Source organism: Carettochelys insculpta, chromosome 2 (assembly GCF_033958435.1).
Source record: "Carettochelys insculpta isolate YL-2023 chromosome 2, ASM3395843v1, whole genome shotgun sequence".
NCBI classification, from domain to species: domain Eukaryota; kingdom Metazoa; phylum Chordata; order Testudines; family Carettochelyidae; genus Carettochelys; species Carettochelys insculpta.
The window spans coordinates 6,165,626-6,191,180 of record NC_134138.1 but is presented as its reverse complement, the minus strand read 5'-3'; the positions used below and the strand labels follow the sequence as shown (position 1 = coordinate 6,191,180).

The 25,555-nt window shown below is 51.7% G+C and overlaps 1 protein-coding gene across 6 annotated transcripts in view; it reads left to right on the top strand.

Moving 5' to 3' along the window:
* Positions 1–25,555, top strand: part of ARHGAP39 (Rho GTPase activating protein 39) — a 369,615-nt gene that overhangs the window by 331,846 nt on the left and 12,214 nt on the right. For all 6 annotated transcript variants that reach the window (XM_074986536.1, XM_074986535.1, XM_074986534.1 and 3 more), the window contains 2 exons: positions 23,227–23,426; positions 24,641–24,732. In XM_074986536.1, the coding sequence (XP_074842637.1) occupies positions 23,227–23,426; positions 24,641–24,732 (292 nt within the window). The remainder of the gene's footprint in view (positions 1–23,226; positions 23,427–24,640; positions 24,733–25,555) is intronic.

The window sequence follows — 25,555 nt, the reverse complement described above, 5'->3', positions numbered from 1 at the left end:
CAGGTAGGCAGAGGCCTGCCTGCTGCTGGCTTTGTGGAGGAGACAGAGCCTCAAACCTCCTGAGTCCCACACCTCCTGTCCTTGGCAGCTACCCCTGCTGCATGATGGCCTGGACCTTGGAGTGGGCAGGTCCCCTGTCTGTGCTCTGTCCCTCTTCCCATTAGTTCAAGCATCTTTTGAAAATGGCAGTTCAAATCCTACTAAGGAAAGTAGAAAGATAAACTCTGGTAAGTCAAGTGTGAGAGTGTAATTAGTCAGGCCAAAAGAGAATTTGAAGAGCAGCTAGAAAAAGACACAAAGACTAATAGTAAGATCTTTTTAAAGTACATCATAAGCCAGAAGCCCAGCAAGCAGGCAATAAGGCCACTGGACAAATGAGGGGCTAATGGACCGCCCAAGGCAGACAAGGCTGTTGCGGAGAAGCTAAATTAATTCTTTACAACAGGCTTCACTGAATGGGAGGCAGGAGAGATACCCACATCAGAGCTCTTCTTTTTAAGCAATAGATCTAACAAAATGTCTCTGAGGTGTTAGTAGATGAGTTTTCGAAACAAATTGATTAATTAAACAGGAGCAAGTCACCAGGACTAGATTGTATTCATTCAAGAGTTCCAAAAGAACTCAAATATGAAATTGCAGAACTACTGACTGTGGTATGTAATCTATTGGTGAAATAAGCCTCTGTGGCAGACGACTGGAATATAATTAATACGAACACAGTTTTTGTTTTTTGGGTTTTTTTTTGTTAAAAAGGGTTCCAGAGAAGATCCTGGCGGTAACAGTCTGGTAAACCTAACTGCAGTATCAGGCAGGTTGGTTGAAATTATAATAATGGCCACAATTACCAAACACATTCGATAAACCCGATCTGCTGCTGAAGCGTCAACATGGCTTTTGTAAAAGGAAATCGTGCCTCGCAGATTGTGACTTTACCCAGGGTGCAACCTGGACTAAGGAACACCTGTATCCCCTGAGTTCTCCAGCCTGGGGTGCCTTTTACACCGCTGTGCCAAGAGAGTTACCGTTGTTGGCCTGCTCACACTTCAGCATGTAGATTACTCCCTAGCTCTATTGTATGAGTGCTATAGCCTGTCACTCATGAATCACATTGCAGAACAGCACCAGTCCCAGAATTTCTCCCAGTAATTTTCATCTTGTGCTGCCCAGCTCTCTCCTGGATGACATAAGCTCATATGAAGTCTGTCGTTTTCTGACTACAAAGTGATATGCAAAATTCTATCATCCCAAATGGAGTTTTTCAAATGCTTCAACCAAACATCCTAGTTTAGATTAATCAGTCAAACAAGGTTATTAACTACAGAAAATAGATTTTACGTGGCTACAAGAAATTAGGCATAAAATTCAGACTTGGTTACAAGGAAATAGAAGTAAAACTCAACTAATGTCTAACTTAGCACACTAAGTGAAATCAGAGCAAAGGACTCTTGTACCATATTTCAGCAGTTCTCAGAGCTGAATTTCCCTCCTCCATCCCACTGCTGCTACCTTTCTTCTTCAAGTGTTGATGCTGTGGACAGAAGAAGAGAGAGAGAATTTGGGGGTATACATGCTCCTTATATAGTTCTTTCTCCTCTCTGTGAAACATTTCCGGCTGAGGTTCAGGAGACAAAGTCTGTGTGGATGAGAACTGCCCCAGCTGTTTCTTTATCAAAATGTAGATTTTCATCCACATCCTCTTCCTGCCAAAGAATGGCCGCTTAGCCCTTTGATTTAGTTGACTCCTGTCTGAGGCATCAGCGAAACTTTTGTCCCTGGGAAACTGGTTTGTGACTACCCTCCAGACTTTGAATACATCTTAGTAATGTCATGCAGTAGAATCTTATTACTTCATGTACAATATCTGCACACATCTCTTAGAAGGACAATAATGATCAGCATATTATGACTTTTCAAATGATGCCTTACAAGTACACGTTGTACAAAATTTAACATACATTTGTGAAAGGGGTGAACATGAGGGCATGACTTCTATTAGAATTCTTCGAGGAGGCCAACAGAGATGAGGTCTGGAGGATCCAGTGGACAGCACATACTGTGGCTTTCTGAAAGCCTTTGACCAAGTCCCTCTCAAAAGGCGCTTAAGCAGAGTAAGCTGTCATGGGATGAAAGAGAATGTCCCCTCATGGCCAGTACGTGGTGAAAAGGTAGGAGTCAAAAGGTCTGAATGGGTGGTCTCTTTTCACAACAGAGGTAAATAAGAGAGACATGAATAACCATGGTCCTTCAGAAATCTGTACTGGGACCATTGCTGTTTAACATATTTCTGCATCATCTGAAAAAGGGGTAAACAGGGTGGTGGCAAAGTTTGCCAACTATAGCCAGTTATTCAAGATAGCTAAGTCCAAAAAACAAGAAGGAGTCCTGTGGCACCTTAGAGACTAACAGATGTTTTGGAGCATGAGCTTTCATGGGCAAAGACCCGCTTCGGCAGATGCATCCAAAAAAGACTGCAAAGTATCGCAAAAGGATCTCACTAACCAGGATGACAGCGTGACAAAGCAGCTGATGAAACCTAACGTTGAGAAATGTAAAGTAATGCACATAGGAAAACATAATCCTAACTAGGTGTAGAAAATGATGGGGTCTAAACTAGCTGTTACCACTCAAGAAAGAGATCTTGGAGTCATTATGGACAGTTCTCTGAAAATAGCTGCTCGGTGTCACTCAATGATTTCTAACTTTCTGTTTTTTAAGAAAGGTATAGATAATAAGACAGAACATATCATAATGCCACTATATATATATATATATATATATCCATGTATTCCCACACCTTCAGTACTTCAATACTGCACCTTCAATACTTCATGCAACTCTGGTGATCTCCTCTGAACAGATATATTAGAATTGGAAAAAGGGCAGAGAAAGCCAACAGGGATTATTAGGAGCATGGAACAGATTCCATAATAGGAGACAGTAAAAACCAAAGACTGTTTAGCTTAGAAAAGAGATGGCCAAGGAGTGATATAGGTCTGTAAATTCATGAATGATGAGCAGCAAATGAATAAGGAAGTGCTATGTATGCCCATCAGTTAACACAGGGATCATCCAATGTAATAGGCAGCAGGTTTAAAACAAAACGAAAAAGGTATTACTTGACACAATGCACCATCCACCTGTGGAACTCATTGCCAGGGGATGTTGTGAGGGCCAAGGTATAACTGGGCACAAAAGAGAATGAGATAAGGTCTTAAAAGACAAGTCCATGGTTGGCTAATAGCCACGGTGGTCAAAGCAAAACACCGTGTTCTGCGTGTCTCTAAAGTTCTGACTACCAGAAGCAGAGCCTGGACGACAGGGGATGGATCGCTCAGTAAATTACCCGGTTCTGTCCATTCCCTCTGAAGCATCTGGCACCTGCCACTGTAAGACAACGTACTGGGCTGCATGGACCATAGGTCTGGCTCGGTACAGCCGCTTCTGTGAAATGGGGCAGAAGGACTGTAGCCTTCAGAAGCTGTGGGTGGATGTTTCCAGTCCCCTGGTAGAAGGGACGGGGCGGGGGAGAGAAGGAAGCAGAAGCGGAGAAGGTCATGCAGAAAGAGTGGAATGAAAATAAAGGATACACATGAAAGTGCCTTTCATGCTGTTAGACTCAGCAGTGAAAGCAGGTGCTCTGCCCTGGCTTGCCCTGACTGATTGTCACTTCTTGATTACAGCTCTCACCGAATGCATATATTTTTCATGACTTACGCACAGGCCTAGAGTTATAATTGCTTTTCAGGAGCCTCGCAGGCTGCAAGGCTCCTGAGATAACAGAGGTTTTAACCCTTTTCAGGCAGGATTTTTGTCTCCCTGACAATGACCTCAGCACAGGCACATCAGACACAAGACCCAGACACCACATCTGCCCTGCTGTGGTCCAGTGAATCAGGACACATGTGGTGCCTGGCGCTCGTATCTGTGCCCTCCTTCCAAATGGCACTGGGGTCATTTTCACCCTAGCATCAGCCAAACACAGCTGCAGCTGCTTCCCAAACAAAACCAATTAGATTTTTATTTGTAGCTCAGATTTTCAATTCAATTAAACCCCAGCACAGCACTAATCAAAACTAGCAAGCACTGAAATAAAACTTCCCACACTTAAATCTTGCAAGGCGCCAATCACTTTTCTCATTACTCGCTCATTAGGAAAATTACTTGCCCTCACCTGCTGAGCGTGGGCTATTTAAAGCTCCTATGAGATTGACTCTTCCTCACCGCTTAGTATAGCAGTTCTTATTAAGGATGGGAAAGACACAAGACACGAGGAGTCATTCTCCTGCTCTACTCTGCGCTGGTTAGGCCTCAGCTGGAATATTGTGTCCAGTTCTGGGCACCGCATTTGAAGAAAGATGTGAAGAAATTGGAAAGGGTCCAGAAAAGGGCAACGAGAAGGATCAAACATCTAGAGAACATGACCCATAAAGAAAGGCTGAAAGAACTGGGCTTGTTTAGTTTGGAAAGAAGAAGATTGAGGGGAGACACAATAGCGGTTTTCAGGTATCTGAAAGGGTGTCATAAGGAGGAGGGAGAAAAACTTGTTCTTCTTGGCCTCTGAGGATAGAACAAGAGGCAATGGGCTTAAACTGCAGCAAGGGAGGTTTAGGTTGGACATTAGGAAAAAGTTCCTGTCAGGGTGGTCAAACACTGGAATAAATTGCCAAGGGAGGTTGTGGAATCTCCATCACTGGAGATATTTAAGAACAGGTCAGATAGATGTCTATCAGGGATGGTCTAGACAGTACTTGGTCCTGCCATGAGGGCAGGGGCTGGACTCAATGACCTCTCGAGGTCCCTTCCAGTTCTAGCATTCTATGATTCTATGCTAAAGCACAGTAGCTAAGCTGTACAGCCTGCATAGCTGCCTCACGGAGGGGAAGAATTAAACCCGCCCCTGCATTGCCTGTGTCCAGAGGCTCCGCTGTGCTAGGTGCTGGACAAACGCAGTAAAGTACAATCCCTGCTACAATGAGCTCCCATTCTACAGTGAAAAGAGACAGAGTGTGAGGAAAAGAGCATTCCTGTCCCCGACTTACTGGTTGATGGGCAGCTGAGATGCAGCCAGAGCAAAGGGACTTCCTCCCAGGCGTCTAGAAATGGGAGCCAACCCCAGGACTCCTGAGTCCCAGCCCACTCTCATCATGGCAAGTTCATCCTTCCTCTGACGTCTGTCATTAGAGCACAGCACGTCCCTACTTTCCCAGCACTAGAGGTGCCCAAATGTTGCTTAGCTGAGAGCTACATTGGACACTTGTCAGGCGCCTGTGGGCTACATTCATTTCCATCAGTTGCTCCCAGCTGCTTTGGGCTGCTCTGGCACTCAGGACAGGACCGGGCAGCAGGCAGTCCCAGTTATGTCCCCTGTCTGGCAGGAGAGCCCCGGCACAGCTCTGAGGAAGTGGATCTGCCGGGAGCAGCGTACTGCAGGCTGGACCAACTGCACGTGCCAAAGGGGTCCTGGAGTGAGTTACGTGCTGCCAAAGTCAGGGTAAAGGAACTGAGGCCCTGCAGAGACAGGCCAAGATCTTTCCCCAGAAGTATGATCGGCACTTCAGCCATCCCAACTGTGGCATGTCTCCTCCGGAGATCAGGCCTCCATCAGCGGCTGGAAGGCAGGCGAATGCTAACGGTGTTTGGCAGGCCTGAGTCTCCTCTCCAGGAGATCTTGGCCTTTGATTTATTCCCATTCTTTGTGAGTTGGGCAAGCGGCCTTCAGCCCATTGTGCCTCCCTTTACCTTAAACCACACACACGCACCTTGCCGGGGACAATTCATGCGCCAGTTTCAGGGCTAGCCATGTCCCTGCTGCTCAACCCCCGAGGAACAATGGCCTGGGCTCCAGGTACAGCTGTGCCTGCCTGACTTGACTGCTGTCTCTTCCCCCCGATGCCTGGTTGCCCTTAGTTACTTCACACCCACCGCCCTTCCCGAGAGAGGCGAGAGATGGCAGCGCCAGCTGCCAGCGCTAGCAAGACCCTGACCTGCATTTTGTCTTCTGGACAGTCAGCTCTCTCTCCCTCGCTGGTTGCCTTAATTCAATTGAAACTGATCAAATACCCTCCAGACAAGATGCTTCCAAAGGGAAAGCAGAAAACGCATGAAACAGGATTTGGCAGAGCCCCCGGCCCGGCGCTGGCGTTAGCTCTGTTGATAACTTTTTATTCCATAAAATGCCCTGGGCATACATTTGTTTTCTTTGCTTGATATTTATTATGCTCTGAGATGGGCACCTCAGACCCTTGGATTCATGGATTGAGAGGCTGCAGAGCTGGCTTCCATGTGCTGTGCTGTGCTGATTTAACCATTACAAGGCACCCTGTCCCTCACCAGAGCAACTGACAGCATAAGAAAGCCCAACACTCTAAACAAGCTAACTTGGGCTGTGTAAAAAAGCTCCGAGAATAAAAAAGGAGGCAGAAGAGCAGCCCCGTGCAGGGTGGTGGCTATGCAATTTATTGCATCGAGTGCAACTGGTGTGATTACCTGCCTCGTGGGCCTGCAGAGTACGGGGGGGGGGCGGGTTTCATGTGAGCAACTCATGACCATGGGAGACAGAGTACAAGTGCTGGAGGCCAGAGTGACTGAACTGGAGCAGTAGAGAGGAATGCAGAGATACGTAGAGGAGACGTTCGAGGACAGGGCAGGGTGGCATGGGGAAGAGGTGGAGGAGGGGCAGGAGCAGGCCATAGGGTGGTGAGCAGTGGTCCTAGGCTCCATGCCTACCTAGACATGGTGCTGGAGACAGACAATAGCAGGTTTCAGTTATCAGAATGAGAGACGTAGATCAGTTGGATTGGTCGCTTTCCCCAGATAACTGGACCAACAACTGTTGGCCACGTGCACTACGTTGACAGGCGAGTGAACTGTAAGCACACCCCAATCAGGGCTGACTATATTTAGTAGAATAAGGTTCTGAGGAAACCACATTAGCACATGACCGGTTTCGTTCTTATTGGAACTCATCAGACGTGAGTAAACTGTTGTCTATAGCACGATTCGAACCCGGGAGGCCTTTGTCATAGTCAAGGACAATACCGTATCTCCACGGGTTCACAGCATGCATTGTGGGAAAGGAGTACATGAACTTTACTCTAAGAATGAGAGATGGTTGGGTTTATCTCCTGGGGGGTAAGGGTTGTGGATCTCATGAGACATCAAGCCAGACTCGTGCAGTGCTGGGGAGGAAACTGTGGCTGTGGTACATGTATGTGCCAGTGACATAGAGACAGATCACAGGGAGGTCCTGAATGCCAAATTTTGCCTGACAGTTAAGAAGTTGAAGTGGTAAGAAAGAGACCACCATGGTAGCATTCTCTGAAATGCTTCCAGTTCCACACCCAGGGCCAGTTCCACGCACAGGACCAGTAACATGCACAGGGCCAATTCCACACACAGGACCAGTTCCATGCACAGGACCAGTAACATGCACAGGGCCAATTCCACACACAGGACCAGTAACACACGCAGGACCAGTTCCATACATGGTACTGCAGAACCTAAATGTGTGGAATAGATGCTGCAGGGAGGGAATTTGGTTCATTAGGGAGAGGGGATTGTTTGGAGAAGGAGTAGTCTGTATTGGGGGGGAGGCAGGGGGCTCCCCCTAAGCCAAAATGGAACCAGATTGCTGGGAAATGAAAAGGTTGTAGAGGCTGTTTTACGCTGGTGTCGGGAGAAGCTGACAGGCATGCAGGAGCGCGCAGTTTGGGTTCCTTCCCTTAGGGAGGACTGTATTAAAGGGGGAACTCTGTGTCCGGTAAATAGGATAGCAGAGAAGTTGGTGAGGTACAGGTTGGAGCCAGTGAGAAACAGCCAAAGTAGACCAAGCCCCTTTTAACGCTGACGCACGAAGGCAAGCCGCTTCATGGTGACTGGCAGCCGTCTAACTGCTAAGATCATAAACTAAAGCGTCTGATACTAGATAAGGCTATTGCTCCAACAGGCATCACAGAAACCGGGTGGAATAGTACTGGGTACTAGGTACATAGGTGTGATTGAGCAGCTGCACTGTTGGGGGAGTGGCACTATATGTTAAAACACAGAGTCATATAAGGTAAAAATCTTAATGAAAGAAACTGTACCATAAGTGCTCTATGGAGCAGAGCATAAAGCAGTAGGAACATAGACTCTTAGGCTGTAATGCCAGAAGAGGCTATCATCATCATCTAATCTGAGCTCCTGCACATCGCAGGCCAGAGAGCCTCACCCACCCTCCCCTCTAATAGAGCCCTGGCCTCTGACTGGGCTACCGAAATCCTCAAATAATGATTTAAAGGCTTTGCCTTACAGAGAATCCACCATGCTCACTAGTTTAAACCTGCGAGTGACCCTGGCCCCAGGCTGTAGAGGTACCCAGAAGATCGCCAGTGGTCCCAGGGAAGAATTCCTTCCTGAGCCCAAATACAGCGATCAGTAGCCCTTCCGCATGTGGGCAGGACCCACTAGGCAGACACCTGAGAAGGAATCCTCTGTAGTAATGCAGAGCCCTATCCAGCTAGTGTCCCAGTTCTGGCCATTGGCCAACCGTATTTGCTGCTAGCAGTGACAGGTCAGCTGCATGGCCATTGTAGGCCGTCCCATAGAATCATAGGGTTGGAAGAGACCTGAGGAGATCATAGAATGATAGAACACTAGGACTGGAAGGGACCTTGAGAGGCCATCGAGTCCAGCCCCCTGCCCTCACGACACGACCAAGTACTGTTTAGACCATCCCTGGTAGACATCTATCTAACCTGTTCTTAAATATCTCCAGCGATGGAGATTCCACAACCTCCCTTGGCAATTTATTCCACTGTTTGACCACCCTGACAGTTAGGAACTTTTTCCTAATGTCCAACCTAAACCTCCCTTGCTGCAGTTTAAGCCCATTGCTTCTTGTTCTATCCTCAGAGGTCAAGGAGAACCAGTTTTCTCCCTCCTGCTTATGACACCCTTTTAGATACCTGAAAACCGCTATCATGTCCCCCCGAATCTTATTTTTTCCAAACTAAACAAGCCCAATTCTTTCAGCCTTTCTTCATAGGTCATGTTCTCTAGACCTCTGACCATTGATTATCAAGTCCAAACCACCCTCTGAAAGCAGGACCAATCCCAGCTACATCATCCCAGCCAGGGTTTTGTCAAGCTGGGTCTTAAAAACTTCCAGGGGTGGAGATTCTACCACCTCCCTAGGCAACACATTGCAGTGCTTCACCACCCTCCTGGGGAAAAAGTTTTTCCTGATATCCAGCCTAGACCTCCCCTCATACCATCCCCTCCATAAACTTACCAAGCTCAGTCTTGAAGCCACTTAGATTTTTTTTGCCCCAGCTTCTCGCCTTGACAGGCCACTTGACCTGGATGGTGACTGTGAAATGCTAAGGAAGGCTAGAGCGGTGACAGAAGCAGAAAACTTAACAATAATGGGTGAGTTTGACAATCTCCATATTGTCTGGGTACATATTGCTTTAGTATGGCAAGCGGAGATAGAACTGCTGGACACCATAAATTATTGCTTCACAAGTAACTAGTCCTAGAGTCCACAATGGGAGAGGCAGTTCTTAATTCACCACCAAGTGAGACACAAGTGAATTCGCCACCAAGTGGACACAAGAGAGAACAATAGCTGAACCACTTGATAATAGAGGCCATAATGTAATTGAATTTAACAGCCTGGTAGGGGGAATAATACCAATTAACCAGCCCATGGCTACATTTAACTTATTAGTACTTAAAGGAGCCATCACCTGAGTTAAATGCCTGCAAGCAGCACAGGAGCCATTCTGGAACATCGTAATGGAAGCCAAGAATAAATGTGTCCCAAATCAGCAACACCAAGAAGAGGACCGAAAGAATGCTACCAGAGCAAGCCATCAGAGTAATGGAGGCTGTTTATGGCAAAAAGACAGCCTGTAAAATTTGGAAGTCCAATCTGCATGAGGGAAAGAAGAAGAAACTCTGGCAAGTGATGTGTAAAAGTATAAGGCCGGCCAAGGAAGAATTGCTAAAAGCACAAAAACTAACAAGAATATTTTTAAGCACATCAGAAGCAGGAAGCCTGCCAGACTGTCAGTAGAGCGACTGGGTAATCGCGGGGCTAAAGGAGCACCCAAGCAAGACAAGGCTGTTGCAGAGAAACTAAATGAATTCTTTACATCAGTCTTCACAGCAGAGGATGGGGGGGGGGCTCACATCAGAGCCATTCTTTCGGAGTGACAGATCTGAAGTACTGTCCCAAATTGAAGTGTCAACAGAACAGATTTTAGAGCAAATTGATACGTGAAACGGTGATAAGTCAGATGGATTCACCCAGGAGTTCTAATAGAACTCCCATATGAAACTGCAGATCTGCTAACTGCGGTATGTAAGCAAGTGTTGAAACAAGCCTCCGTACAAGAATACCAGTTGGTAGCTAATGTGACACCAAGTTTTACAAAGGGCTTCAGAGGCAGTCCTGGCAGCTGTCGGTCCCACCCCATCACCGTCCTCACCAAAGACTCTTAAGGAAACTAAGTAGTTGTGAAATAACAAGGAAGGTTATCTCATAGGTCAATAACTGGTGAAGAAAGAGGAAACAAAAGGTACCAATAAATAGTCAGTTTTCACAATGGATGCAGTTAAACAGTGGAGTGCCCCAAAGATCTATTCTGGGACTGCTGCTGTCCAGCACTGTTATAAACCTACTTATAAATGACCTACCCTTATATAACAATGCGTTCTAAATTAGCTGTTACCACTCAAGACAGAGATCTGGGGGTCATTGTGCATAGTTCTCTAAAAGCTTCAGCTCGGTGCTCAGCAGTGGTCAAAAAGCCAGCAGAATATTAGTAACTTAGGAGAACGATAGTGACAGAGAAATAGCCATGTTAGCCTGTATTTTATCAAAACAAAAAGCAGTCATGTACCGCTTTAAAGACTAACAGAATAATGTATTAGGTGATGAGCTTTCGTGAGACAGACTCACTTCTTCAGATCACAGAGAAGGCAGAAAATATGGTAATGCCACTGTATTAATTGATGACATGCCCACATCTTGAATACTGTGTCCAGTGCTGGTGACCCCATCTCAACAAGGAAAGAGTGGACCTGGAAAAGGTTCAGAGAAGGGTAAGAAAGGTGAAGGGCCTGGAACAGCTTCTAGACAAGGAGAAATTAAGCAGATGAGGGCTGCTCAGCTTAGGAAAAGGACAATAAAGAGGGACTATGTTAGAGATTTATAAAGTCATGAGTAGTATAGAAAAATGAACAGAGAAGTGTTATTTACGCTTTCCCACAGTACAAAACCCAGAGGTCACTGATGATATGTGAGTTCAGAACAAACTCAGCGAAGATTTTTGTCATACAACACACAATTAACCTGTAGGACTTTTTGCCATGGGAGGGTGTGAAGGTCCGAAGTGTAACTGACTTCAAAAAAAGAATGAGGGAAGTTCAGTGAGGAGAGGTCCATCAGTGATTATTAGCCAAGGTGGTCAGGGATTTAACCCCAAGCTTCGGGCAACCCGCAGCTTCTGACTGCCCGGAGCTGGGAGAGGAACCTGTGAGGATCTCTCCAAAATTGCCCTGTTCTGTACACTCCCCCTGGAGGGCTGCTGCTGGCCATTGTCAGTGGACAAGAGGCTGGGCTGACCCAGCGTGGCCATTCTGTTGCCCCAGAATATACACCCATGGGCTATTTTTCCTCATTCTCATCCCCTCCCCACAGGCAGAAGGATACTGCTGTCTCAGGCCTGGCTGTGGAGGCTTTCCTGGGACTGGCCGTGGAAGCCTGAGCCAGGAGGAGGTTAGGCTTGTGGGAGTCCCATGGGTGTGGGCTGCAGGCCTCATGGATTCAGTTCTCAGCCCTCGTCTGTGTGCCTGACCTTGCGTGTGCCACTTTGGCTGCATCCAGCTATAAAAGGGGGACAATACTGCGAGAGAGGAGGGGTCTGAGGCCAAGTTAATGAAGATGGTGAGGCCCCCAGGTAGTTCCTAGCAGAGATAACATGTCCCATGGAGCTTTCGCAAGGTAAGTCTATGGGGACCTGCTCCTAGAATGCCCTGCTCTAAGAGTTGTCCCTTATTCTTAATATCAGAGGCCCAGCAAGGACTCTGCAGGCAGCACATTTTAGGACAATAATTGTCCCACTTCCCCAGTCATTGAAGTCACTGGCCTTTGACTTCTCCCCCTCACTCAAGCAGTGTGGTAAACAACCAAATAATCTGACGTGCAGCCCCTCTGCTTAAATGAGAAGACGTCATTGTGGTGTGACGCGGAGGCAGTGTCAAATGGCCGATGAATAACGAGCAAGGACTGGCAGGCGGGAGAGAGTAAATCAAGGCTGCGTAATGCTCTGCACTGGCAAGATGGAGCTTTCCAGCAGCCTCCAGATGTGCAATGAAAAGGCCAACCCCTCTCCCCCACCCCAGCGACCACAGAGAGCAGCGGTGTGCCAGGCGTTAGTAACAAACAGGGTTGCCCGTAACGTAGGAACATCTCACATGATATTTAAAATGCTAATGGAGCACCTGGCAGCCAGAGGGGAGCCAGAGCACAGGACAAACATACCCAGCAGAAATAAGGAGCGAGCGGCTTAAACTGTAGCCAGGGAGGTGAAGGTTGGAAAAGAGGAAGAACCTCCCAGCTGTCGGGGGTTAAGCGCTGGAATCTCCAGCACTGAAGATATTTAAGACCAGGTTGGAAAACCATCTAACAGGGCTGGGCTAGATGGTGTGTGGTCCTGCCGGAGGGCAGGGGACTGGACTTGATGACCTCTCAAGGTTGCTTCTAGTTTTATGATTCTGTGTACGCAGACCACGTCATCCACTGCTGAAATGCAGCCACCTCTGGAAAGGAGCGAAGGAGCTGGGGGGACAGAGCACAGCAAATGCTGTGCAATGTTTTGAGACAAGACTAAGGTGGCCCTTGCGAACCGCAGGGTCCCCGGGAGAGCAAAGTCGCTGTCTGGCCAGGACTCCGGGGTTTACATCGCCGCTGTGTGAGAGGTGGTGTCAGATGGGTAATAACCACAGGAGGGTGAGGGCTGCTCCTCTGCCCAGGTCGTGGTTCAGTGCTCAGCTGGGGAAGAGCACCACCTGCTGGCTCACTGGTCTCATTCCCTGCAGTCCCGCGTCCCTTTTCACCGTGGAGATGCTCAGCGGAAGACCACTGGCTATTAAGACTCCTGCAGCACGACTTCTGGCAGCCTGTGTTTTGTGGCAGTCTCCCCTCCCAGCTCCAGCACCTGGGGTCAGCTTTCATCTGACCGGGTCATGGCCCGTAGCAATACAGCTGCACAGACCACAAATGGCCTTCAAGCGTAACACACAGCCAAGGGAACATGCAGCTCTGCTGGAACGGTAGCTCTGAGGTACGGGCAGAGCCCTCTAGTGCCGAGGTCATCCTGCCTGCCTTGTAACACCTTCCCCACAGCTGCGTGCAACACTGCCTGTGTGTGGAACTTGTCACTGAGGGTGCGTCTACATTAGCATCCATCTAGGGTCTGACTCCTGAGTCTCCCATGGCCAGGGCAGTGGGTTGCCTTACTCGAGGGCCTGTTGGTGTCTGGGGCGCGGACCAGAGCGGGGCCTGGCCAGTTCCTCACTGCTGCAGCTTCTGAACGGAGTGGCAGAGATCAGAGCCGCGCCCGAGTGATGGGGCTCAGCTGCCCTTTGCTAGATCCTGCCTGTCTCAGAATTCTCCGGCTGCAGCGGTTGCTCCGGGCAGGAACACCTGGCTTTCGAATAACTCTGTGCCCCAGAGCTCAATGCAGGGGGTACCGTTTCGGGAGGGGGGCTGCAGCCATGTGTACCGGGACGCTGTTTGCTCTTCTTCCCCTTCCCCGCACTGCCAGGGGGTGTGGGGAAAGCACCCAGCTGGCATGGCTCGCTCCTCTGCCCCTCCCCTCCCCTCCCCTCCTCTCCCAGGAGTGAGAGCAGGCTGGGCCCTTTCCCTCGCTCCCTGACAGTGCGGAGAAGGGGAAGAAGAGCAAATAGCATCCCAGTACATGCGGCTGTAGCTCCCTCCCTCCTCCTAAAACAGTTCTCTTGTCTGAGTGTGTCCCTGTGTCCTGGCCCAGGCCATCAGGCTGGCTATGAGTAAACAGTGTGTCCTAGTAGCCAAGAAGGCTAATGGCATATTGGGGTGCATTAGGAGAAGCATTTCCCATGGGTCTAGAGAAGTTGTTATTCCCCTCGATTTGGCACTGGTGAGGTCACATCTGGAATAATGTGTCCAGTTTTGGGCCCCCCAGTATAGAAAGGATGTGGATGTGCTGGAGCAGGTTCAGGTTCCCTGTGCATGTACCTCTAGGGATCCACAGAGGTTTTCCAGCGGGACATCAGTTCAGCTGGCTATCTAGGGAGGTTTCCAACACTAGAGAAGCCAGAACAGACTCAAATGTCAGCTAGATAACAACTTGTTTACACTGCTTGAGATACTGCACACCAAGATGGACGTGCAAAGTTCATATCCCAGTTGGTTTATTTTATAACGATGCAGTGAAAATGAGACCATCTGCCACTGCCCAGTCCTAGTGTGCGGTGATTGGGTGAGCGAGTCGTTTTTAAGTGAGGTGCAACTTGGGGCAGCCAAAACCAATCAGCCCCCTGAAAGGGGCCAGTTTTCCGGAATAGTCATGAGCCACAGAGAGAGGGAGCGATTTGCCCAAGGGCACACAGCTGCTCAGTGGCAGAGTTAGGGACAGACATCCGAGTCTGCTACCGTCGCCTCTTCTCCACACCTGCCTGTATCTAGCAAGGTGCTTTGGTCCTTTTCTCTCGAATGGGGACGTCCTTGCCTGAGCTCTCTGTGCCTGTCACCCTGCCTCAGGCTGCTGGCATGGGATCCACTGGGCCACACTTCCCAGCAATTTGGAAATGACACCTAGTGCCAAGAGCACGTGACAGCTGAGCTCCGGGACCTGCCCTGGCTGCCAGCTGCCATCTGGTGGCAGCGGCCAGGGGGTTCAGAGTGAATGGTCTGAGTCCCGTCTGCCTGAGATGGTGATGCTCAGCTTGGCTCACTAGAGATGGTGACCTTCAGAACAGGCCAGAGCTGGGGAAGTGGGAGTGGGGGAGTGTGGGTTGTGAAAGGCAGAGGTTCTGGTGGAGGCCAGGCCAGTGGTGGGGGATGCTGTCCGGTTGACCTGTGTTTGAGCTCCAGTGCTTCTGTTTGGTGTCTGGTAAAGTGTGTGTGTGTGTGTGTGTGTGTGTGAGACCAGTGCGTGTAACATGCTGTGGGTGTGAGGCAGGGCACAAATGGAAATAAATAAATAAAAAGCAATAATTGAAAGTCTGACCTTGCCAACTCTCACTGCTTCCTTCAGTTCCCCCGGACATGAGAAAACAAGATTCACATCCATCCAACCCGAACTTTCCCTTGGCAATTTCAAGCCTTGATAAGAGGCACAGCTGAGGCAGGAAATTGTGCTTCCAGAAAATCCCCTCGTGCCGATGATGAGAGCTGGGCCTCCTGGGTACAGCCCCTCACCCAGTGCAGGTTTGATTGGGTTTATTTTGTGCCCTTCGGGATTCCCCCATTTGCAAACAGCAGCCGTGAAAATCAACCCCGGCAGGAACCTGGCATGAATCTGTGAGCGATTAGCAATGGCCTGGAGAATGACTCTGTGCTCTGGAAAATGAGCAGCTGGGGATGCTGTGTCCTGGGCACGTCGCAAGAGTGTGCACAGCATTTCTTGCCCATCTTGTGGGGTCACATCCCACCCCGGTGAAAGTGATCAAAAGCTGCCGTCTGACATCTGTTGGGTGGGTGAGTTGGGTGGGTCTCATCCCCATCTCAGAGGCATGAGTCCATATCACAGAAGCCACCGTCTCTGTTGGCACTGTGTTAGCTCCCTGGTGGGCAAGGTCGACAGAGAGGTTGATGAATGGGCTGCAGAGGCTGAGCTGCCTTTTGTGCTGGTCCCCCCAGCGCACAGGTGTAGAATCCTGTCTGTCAGGACTTAGCCCCTGCTCAGCTTACTCAGTCCCCAGAGGTGCTAACCTGACAGCTCTCCCCACCCATTTAGGAGTCCAATAATAATGTGCCTGAGTAATTGCAGCATCCCCAGACTGCACCTGAAACGGATGGGCTGATGCCTCCATTGGGACGCTGGGATACGAACCAATTCCATGGCGGTAGCATCACCAGAGCTGGCTGCACATGGTCTTGCACAACTTCCTCAAAGAGAGCCCTTCGTTTCCGCAGACCCTGGCACCCCCCTGGCTGCCCAGCCGTGTACAGGGGGGGTCACAACGTTCGCGAGGGGTCGGTGTTGAGAACCCTCGCGGGTGTTGAATTTCGCAAATATCATTTTACCCTGGCTGGGGTGGAGGAACTCGTTGGGCTCTGGGGCAGCTCTGGGCAGCAGTGGGGGGAGGCGGAGACTGGTAGCGGGGCTGCGGGGAGCCGGTCAGTGGCCTTGCCGTGCCCCTGGCTGGCTCTCAGGGCCCTGGGGAAGCAGCCACCAGCACTCCTCCCTTGCAGCTCTGGGGAAGCGGCAGCCGCTCACAAGTAATTGAATTCATGAACGTTAAACTTGCGAATTTTGCATCCTTGCTGTACAGTCAGTCCTGGGGGTCAGGGGACTGAGCTGTCTCCAGGGAGACGCAGAGCAGGCATTTCCGTCTCCTGCCCGGCATGGGAGGACAGCTTTGTGGTTAGGCGCAGGACATGTCTGTCACTCTGAGCTGGTAGGGTGATGCGGTGGGAACTACAGCGCCTCATTGGTGAGTGGCACAACCCTGCCTCCCAGGGGGCCTGTGAGAGCTGTACAGAGCTCCCAGGGGAGATCAAAGCCCTGCGTGCAGCTCAGGCAGTCTGAGAGCTGCCATGATGTCTGTGAGGGATGCCCAGTCCTTTCCCGTTCATTTGTTTCCCCTGTGAGAGGTGAGCCTGCTGCTCACACTTCATAGAATCATAGAACCATAGAACAATAGAGCTGGAAGAGACCTGAAAAAGCCATCCAGTGCAGCCCCCTGCCTTAGGCAGGACCAAACCCATCAGATCAGCCCTGCCAGGGCTTGGTCGAGGCGAGACTTAAACACCTCCAGGGATGGAGGCTCCACTGCTTCCCTGGGTAGACCATTCCAGTGCTTCACCACCCTCCTAGGGAAAAAGTTTTTCCTAATGTTCAACCTGGACCTTCCCAACCACAACTTGAGACCATTGTTCCGTGTTCTGCCATCCATGACCACTGTGAACAGCCTCTCTCCAGCCTGTTTGCAGCCTCCCTTCAGTGAGTTGAAGGCTGTTATCAAGTCCCCCCTCAGTCTTCTCTTCTGCAGACTAAACAATCCCAGTTCCCTCAACCTTTCTTCATAGGTCACATGCTCCAGCCCCCTAATTATTTTGGTCGCCCTCCGCTGGACCCTCTCCAGTGTATCCACATCCTTCCTATAACTGGGAGCCCGGAACTGGACACGGTACTCCAGATGAGGCCTCACCAAAGCCGAATAAAGAGGAATAATCACTTCTCTGGATCTACTGGCAACGCTCCTCTTGATGCAACCTAATATGCCATAAGCTTTCTTGGCTACAACGGCACACTGTTGTCTCATGTCCGGCTTCTCGTCCACTACAACTCCCAGGTCCTTTTCTGCAAAACTACTACCAAGCCAGTCGGACCCCAGCCTGTAACAACGCTGGGGGTTCTTCCGGCCCAAGTGCAGGACTCTGCACTTGTTCTTATTGAACCTCATTAGATTTCTTGCAGCCCAGTCTTCCACTTGCATGGCATGATGTCTTCAGTCCTCCATCAAAGGCTGTCCAGGCTCATAAGCCAGAGCAGGCAGACCCCACATGCAACTGGATAAAGCTTTGCTGAAGTCCTTGTGGCTAGTGAGTCCCTGGACAGCTGGGCACTGTGCTCTGGCATCGGTGCCTCTTTGCAGCCACTGTAATATACAGGGGGGGTTCCCAAGTACTGCGGAGAGAGCTTAATCTGGGAAAATTGCTTAAAACCAGGTCACTTACAGCCCACACTGGGCTTTCCTCCTCTCTGAGGCAAACCAAACCAGTCACACAGAGCACATCTGTTGCTTTCCTGGCCAGCCAGAAGTCACACAAGCAAATCCCTCAGGATCCCCAGCGTCTCTTGTGCCCAGATTAGCAACCGTCCTTATACAGATGAGAGGTTATGAAAACCAGTCTAACCGAATCCAGACAGGTCTTTCCAGCCCCCAAAGGGACCAGCCACATTCCCAGGTCAATATATACTTAGATCTGACCCAAAACAACACGCTGTGACAGTCCTTTAAAATCTAACGTTTAAAGGTTCAAGAAAGAAAGAAAGAAAAACTGTTAAAGTGGTCAAACTACAGACATCGATCGTAAATTCCTTGCTGCAGGCTGCAGCTGCTGGAACAGGCGGTTAGCTTTAAAATACAGCCTTTGTTAGGGTGGGCCAGCCATCTCGTCAGGCTCAGTTCATAGCAGAGGTGTTCCTGCCAACTGTAGCCTGGAGATTGGAGGCAAGATGGAGATCTGAAGACTTGGAGGCCTGAGGCAAAGCAGTGGCTTCCAGGGTCACTTTTATAGACTTGCGCATGTGGGGGAAGACCCTGCTTCTGGTCATGTACGCAAAGAAGAACCATGTGGTCAGGTCACCTGTCTGTCCTTCTTTGGGGTGTTCTGCCATTGGCAACAAGCCAGACGTCGCATTCCAGCTAAATTCCTGCCATCTGGATTGGAGTCTAGTGAGGTTCTGTCTCTGTGTAGCCCATCTTTACCTGGCTGGGAGCTGGCCACACGTCCTGTCGTGAATCCCAGCACTTTAACATTTCTAACACAGCAGACCCCCGACTTACGCAGAGGTTGCGTTCTTGCGCCACCCGGCGTAAGTCAACTCTTGTGTAACCTGGAGAGCCAGGAAGCTGACCAGCACAGCACCTGGGAACCCACTGGCCGCTGCGCTGGTCAGTTTCCCCACTCCTGTGAGTGGTGGGGAGCTGGTACCTGGCTCCAGGCTGCCTGCCATGCACTGGAGCCAGGAAACTGACCAGCGCTGCTGCGCTGGTCAGTTTCCCAGCTCCCCTGAGCGCTGGGCAGCCCACAGCCAGCTGCCAGCTCCCCATCACTCAGAGTCACATTAACCTGAGACACATGCAACTTGATTGCAGGTATCTCGGGGTTCTACAGTACGAGCACAGAATCACTCTTAAGACTTCACATACAGAAATAATACAGACATACAAGCAGCATAAACAGATTCAATGAATCACTGGCTTTAATTAGACACCTCGCTTGGCCCAGCTGGCACAGGATTTGATGCAAACTTTGGATGGTGCTTACAGTAATGGTTCTGACATTCATTTTGAAATCCAGTAACGTCGCAGCTGCTAAGTGAATTGGTCCTGCACCGCTACTCCCATGCCACCCACGTCCCACCAAAATCAGCGTCAACTCAGTTCATTCAGGAGCGATCAAGGCTTCAGAGAGTTAACACACTGGGGAATCGGCTGTGTTGCTTCTGTCCCATCTGATGATAGCTGGCTAACAGGTGCGGCGACTAGAATGGCTGGCCACTGAGGCCTGGCGGAGAGAACACAGCTTGGGAGCCCTTGGGACAGCTTGTAAGGTTTCAGAAAATCAATCCATTGTGGCTGGCAAACTGAGCAGTGGTTGTTGGAGACCCAGAAGGAGCGGAAATCTGAGCCCTTGGTTCTGAGGCCCTGTGAGGCACCCTTCTCAGCAAAAGGCCCTTCCAGCTCTCATAGAGACACCCAGCCAGCTCCGCCACACACAAGGCCTTTGCAATTAGAGTGAAATTTGTCATGATTCCGGCCATCAGAGGCTTATTTATGTTAAATATCCTGTTGACCTTTGAAATCAAACACAGAACTGATTCAAGGAGCAGCCGCCTCGGCTGGAAACAGAGCACAGCAGCTGGAAACAAAACGGGTGGCTTTGAGCTCAGAATAAAGGGCCTGCCAAGGCTTGTCCTTTTGCCTTCAGTTCTGTAAAACAGCTCCGAGGCTGGCATGCTCCGGCGTCCTGCCCACATGTCCTGCCCTCCCGAAAGCTGGGAGGTTTGGCCTCTCCGGTTTGATCACCAAACTAGAGTCCATCTGCAAAGGCTGCTGAGAGGCTGAGGCTGCACCCTCTGCTTGGAGAGTTCAAAATTAGGAGGCTGCTCCCAGCCCTAGCCAACTTTTGAATCAGCTTCTCTCCCATCCTCACCTCCGCCCAGAACAGCCGCTGTGCCGAGCGGAGGGGTTGCAGGTTTCCTTTCCACGCTGTTCTCTCTGCTCCGGGCCGTGTTCCCCAGCCCAGGGACTCTTTCAGGACGTTGCATTGATCTGCCGCGGATGGGATTCCAGTGACAGCGGCCACACCAGCATAGCCCTGGGGCTGCAGCTCTGTGGGCGTCATTACTAGGATGTTTCTTTTTCCCCCCTTCAGGAAAGGCTCAGGCCTTTTCTCTCTTCTGGCCTCTCCCGGCCACTCATGTCTTCTGAGGGCTTTGAGCCTCCTGCCCCTTTGGAGCTGTCTCTTGCTACTTTCCAAATGGGGTGCTGTCCCTTCCCGAGAGAGCTTTTCAGCGGCGGTAAGGGCCTGGCACAGGCGAATGGGCTTCTGGCACTCACACCAAGTGCAGGTGCCGGTTCTGTTCCCCCAGATGCTCAGTTATCTCGGTCCACATGTCCCCACTCGGGCTGACCCAGGCTTAAGCCTCACTGCCGATCCTGGGCACCGCCGCAGAGGGGCTGCAGGCTCAGGGCCAACGAGGGGGCTGCCTCGGTGTTGGCAGGGATATGCTGGGGCCATTTGGCTCAACCAGCAGGGACGGGCGGAGGGAGGGGAGCCAACAGGACTGGGCAGGCAGCTCTTGCATGTAGCTGGACTCCTGGGGGGTGAGGCAGGGAGCAGAGCTAGGCGGACCCCTTGGCCAGAGGTGGAATGGCACAGGGGCTAAGGAGGGAGCTGGCTGCTTTCTCCACCCTCTCAGCGCTCACCTTGCCTGGGCAGGAGCTTATCCCCCCACGGGATGCTCTCGAAGGCGGAAGTTAGAGCACCTGAGAGCCAGTGTTGAACCCTGGCGGCCCCCAGGGCACTGGGGCAAGAGGAGACAACACGAACGTTCGGCCGCGAGCAAAGTGAGCTGCAGGGTCATGGGAATTGCGCTGGGACCCGCCGGCGGTTTCTTTACAGGGGTGGCACTGCCCTTGCGCTGGCAGGGCTCCTGCTCACAGCCTGGTCCCTCCTAACTGCTAAGCAGGCCGCAGCGGCCAGCTGGCAACAGGGGGAGAGGCGGGAAACTGCGAGGAGACGCGGTGAGTCACCAATCCAACCCTTCAGCCAGGGCAGCTTGGCTGGGGGTGGGCCTGTGGCAAACCTGGCACCTGGGTGTCAGGAGAGCCGGCCTCTGTTCTTGATGCAGCTGCAGCCCCTGGGCATGCCACTGCCCGGCTCTGCCTGTGTGCTAGGTGTGAGGCTGGGGACGTCTCAGGGAGCTACAGAGCCAGAGCCAAGAAGAGGCCCTGGATTCCCAGTCCTTTGCTCGGGCCGGGAGACACACACGCGTGGTCTGTCAGTCATTGGCAAAGGGCTCCCTTGCGCCGTGGCCAGGCTGTCCTGGAGTCAGTGACTTGGTGTGGGCTGCACAGCCCTCTCCCGCTGTCCCCCCTTGGTGGGGTGCCAGAGCCCAATTCAGGCCAGCTATTCTGAGTGCTGTGCCCTGCCACGGGCAGGTGAGTTTAAAGCCGCAGAGAAACATGACTTCTGGGTGCTCCAAATGATTGAAAACCAGGCACGAGGTTGGTGGGTGAAAGGCTGGATAGGAGTCAACAGTGTGTCCTTGTAGCCAAGAAGGCTAACGGCGTACTAGGGTGCATTAGGAGGAGCATTTCGAGCAGATCTAGAGAAGTGGTTGTTCCCCTCTGTTCGGCACTGGTGAGGCCACATCTGGAATATTGTGTCCAGTTTTGGGCCCCCCAGTATAAAAAGGACGTGGATTTGCTGGAGCAGGTTCAGTGAAGGGCAACAAAAATGGTTAAGGGGCTGGAGCACAAGACCTATGAGGAGAGGCTGAGGGATTTGGGCTTGTTTAGTTTACAGAAGAGAAGACTGAGGGGTGATTTAATAGCAGCCTTCAACTTCCTGAAGGGGAGCTCTAAAGAGGAGGGTGAGAAATTGTTCTCAGTGGTGTCAGATGGCAGAACAAGGAGCGATGGTCTGAAGTTGAAGCTGGGAGAGGTGTAGGTTAGATATTAGGAAAACTATTTCCCCAGGCGGGTGGTGCAGCACTGGAATGCGTTGCCTAGAGAGGTGGTGGATTCTCCATCCCTTGAGGTTTTCAAGTCCCGGCTTGACAAAGTACTGGCTGGGATGACTTAGTGGGGGTTGATCCTGCTTGAAGCAGGGGGCTGGACTAGATGACCTCCTGAGGTCCCTTCCAGCCCTAGAATTCTGTGATTCCCCAACTCTGGGATTAATGATCCTTCCCCACCGCTGCAAAGCACTATGGGATGCATGGGTGAGAGAGCCCCGGCAGCACCTCGAGCTTTCATTGCTGCAGGTGCTGTGTTTGTTTTCCTAGTGACTCTGACACAAGGCTCTCTGTTCCAAGGGCCGTGTTCAGCTGTTTGAAGTCTTTTCCCTCTCGGGCTGGAATAGGCCTTGACTCCATCCAGGAGCAATTGTTATTTAGCTACTAACTCACTAAATTGGAGCCAAAATGTTTCTGCCATTTTCAAGGCTAAGGAGCATGGGAAAAACCTTCCGTGCCCCAAAGATGTGACTTGAATGCCTGGGCGCAGGGTTCCCTCTATTTTCTTATCCATGAGTGGAATAAATTTTGTTTTGTGCACTAAGATTTATGCAGACATGCACCATCAGGAGAAACACGCGGCCCGCTATGGGCGGCTGTGGGCTCTCTGCTAAATCAGCTGGGTGGTCCCTGAATCTCTTGGGCGGCTGCCCAAGCGCTGAGCTTACAGGGGACACTGCCTTGGTGGGAAAACATGGAGCGTGGCAGCTGCCTTGGGCCAGGCCGGGCGTTGGGGGCCATCATGTATATAGGTTGTTACTTGTTAAAGTTCTTCACTTTCGAAAAACATTGTGTGCCTGGGCCCTGGGCTTTGGAAGGTGAGCCCTTCACACCTGATCAAGCATCTATTTGGGTGTAGTGAAGGGAATATTCATGAGCAGTTGGCCATTAATTATCCGTTGTGACCTTTCAGTGCTGACGGGCTGGGAAGATGCGAGAATTGATGGTTGCACATATTGCTGGGCCTCCACGTTTGTCTTGGTTCCGTCTCTTCCAGGGCCTGAAGAAGCCGAATATTGAGGAGATCCGGCACGCCAAGAATGCAGTGTTCAGCCCCTCCATGTTTGGGAGCTCCCTGCAGGAGATCATGAACATGCAGAAGGAGAGGTACCCAGATCGGCAGCTCCCCTGGGTGCAAACCAGGTTGTCTGAGGAAGTGCTGGCGCTGAACGGAGACCAGACCGAGGGCATCTTCAGGTAAAGCTGCCTTGCGACTCTCTCCCTTCTCGGACAGGGGAGTCACACACCAGGCCCTCACTCCCGGTACATGGAGCTGGCTGCTTCCGTAATATGGCCTGGTGGTCCATGAGGGCCCAGAGGTGCCTTACAAGGGAGTGTTGCATGCTGGGATGTGGAGCCTCGTTAGCAGCGCCCCTAGGAAAGATGGGGGTGGCCACAGAGTGAACTCTGGACCATTCTGGCATCTGCTCTGGGTGCTCCTGTCCTGCCGTGTGATCATCAATCAGCGCGTGTGACATTGCCAGAGCCAGAGGACGGCTGGGCATGTCTACACTATCCTGGAAACCGACTCGCTCAGGTGTAGCGTCCAGTAAAACCTCGTGAAATCGACCTCTCAGGAGTCGCATTTGACCCTGTACGCCTCGCAAGATGGGGCCAGGAAGGGGCTGGGCTCGATGGGCGCCCGAGGTCCCTTCCGGCTCTACGAGATGAGTGTCTCTGTGCTTTGTATGGAATATCACGTCTCCCAGTTATGAACAGGGGTTGCAGGGTGCTGCTTTGAGGCCCAGAGCATCACAGACATGGAGCAGTGACCCGCCCCATCCACCTGCCCATGAGCCACCTTGGGCCCCCAAAGAACAGGGTGGCTGGGCTCAGGGGAGCTGCTGTGAGACGGCGAGGGTTGCCAGGAGGCAACGTGTGTTCCCAAGCTGGAGGAGCAGCAGGTCCCAGAGCAAAACTGTGCTGACAGCTTGGAGCCGTACAAGGTGCTTTCACACTCCTGCAGCCATAATATCGAAGCACAGTGGCACATATCACCAGCCACGCGGCATCTAAAATAGCCATGTGTGCAATCGCACTATGTGTGTGCTCGGGCAGCGTAATAATCCACGTGAGGTGCTCACCGATGGGCACACATCCCCCTGTGGGCAGCTGCCAGTCCTGGTGCTCAAAGAGCAGACTGTTGTTGTCACTAGGGTTCGGAGTTAATGCTCCGTTAATCTGCGCGCGGGTAGCATGCGCCCCTCTCAGCTATGGTTTCAGTGCCTCTGCACACACAGGCAGGCAGTGTGGTTGGTGCTGAGTTCTCTGAGTGTTTCTCCAGACTCTGCCTGTAACAAGGACTCTGGGCTCCGCATGACAGAGTAACGATTAATGACCTTCAGCATCCAGTTGTAACCCCCAGGGAGCAGAGTCTGAAATCTGAGGGGATTCGTATGTCTCTCCTGCAGAGTGCCAGGAGACATCGATGAGGTCAACGCCCTCAAGCTGCAGGTGGATCAGTGGAAAATCCCCACCGGCTTGGAAGACCCTCACGTTCCTGGTAAGGGGTTCCTGACCCTGCTCCTTGTGCACAGGGAATCCCAGGGCAAGGGGAGTGGGAGGGTAGTCATGGCTCTGAACTTTGCTGGGGTGATGCCAGGCAGTCTGGGCTGGGGCCTGGACGAGGGAGAGCATGAGGGGGAGCCTTAGAGCGGGGCTTAGGAAGGGGGTGGCAGCTGATGGCAGGCCCTGGGCACGAGCAGGGGCAGGAGACGGGGAGAGAAAGGAAAGTGCTTGGGAGGGGCAGGAGGCAGGACCCAGCAGGGGGCAGAGCCCAGAAGTTGACAAGCAGGAGCCAGAATCTGGTGTGGCCAAGGAGGCAACATGGTCCGAGCGGCAGAGGAAGAGCTGAGCTGGCAGGAAACCTCCAGAGGGAGCCCAGCTGGGTGAGCGCTGTGCCTTCTCCAAAGAGCCCCACAGCACAGACCCCGGGGAGGCGAGCCTGCCCCAGCCGGGGGGTCCGGCTGGCTGTGGGAGGCGACAGGAGCCTCGCTGTTGGGGGGTGGGGGCTGGAGCTGGGTCACAGAGGGACAGGCCTGGGCCTGGGCCCGGGTAGGGGCACACCGCTGAAGAGCACACGTCCGTCCCTCCTCTCGTGGCATCTGGGCTTGGCTGCCACCAGGGCCACGCACATGCCAGAGGAGGGGACTTCCGGCACCAGCTGTCTCGGGTCAGGTGGAACAGGGCCGCGTACTCACGGCGCACTGTGGCGGGCGTGGGGCCGAGGTCAGGCTCGCCCACAGCGGCTGGCCTGTTAATCACAGCCCTGTGCCGAGCGTGTCGGTGTTCGACGGTGTCTCAGTGATTCCGGCCGCGTGATCCAC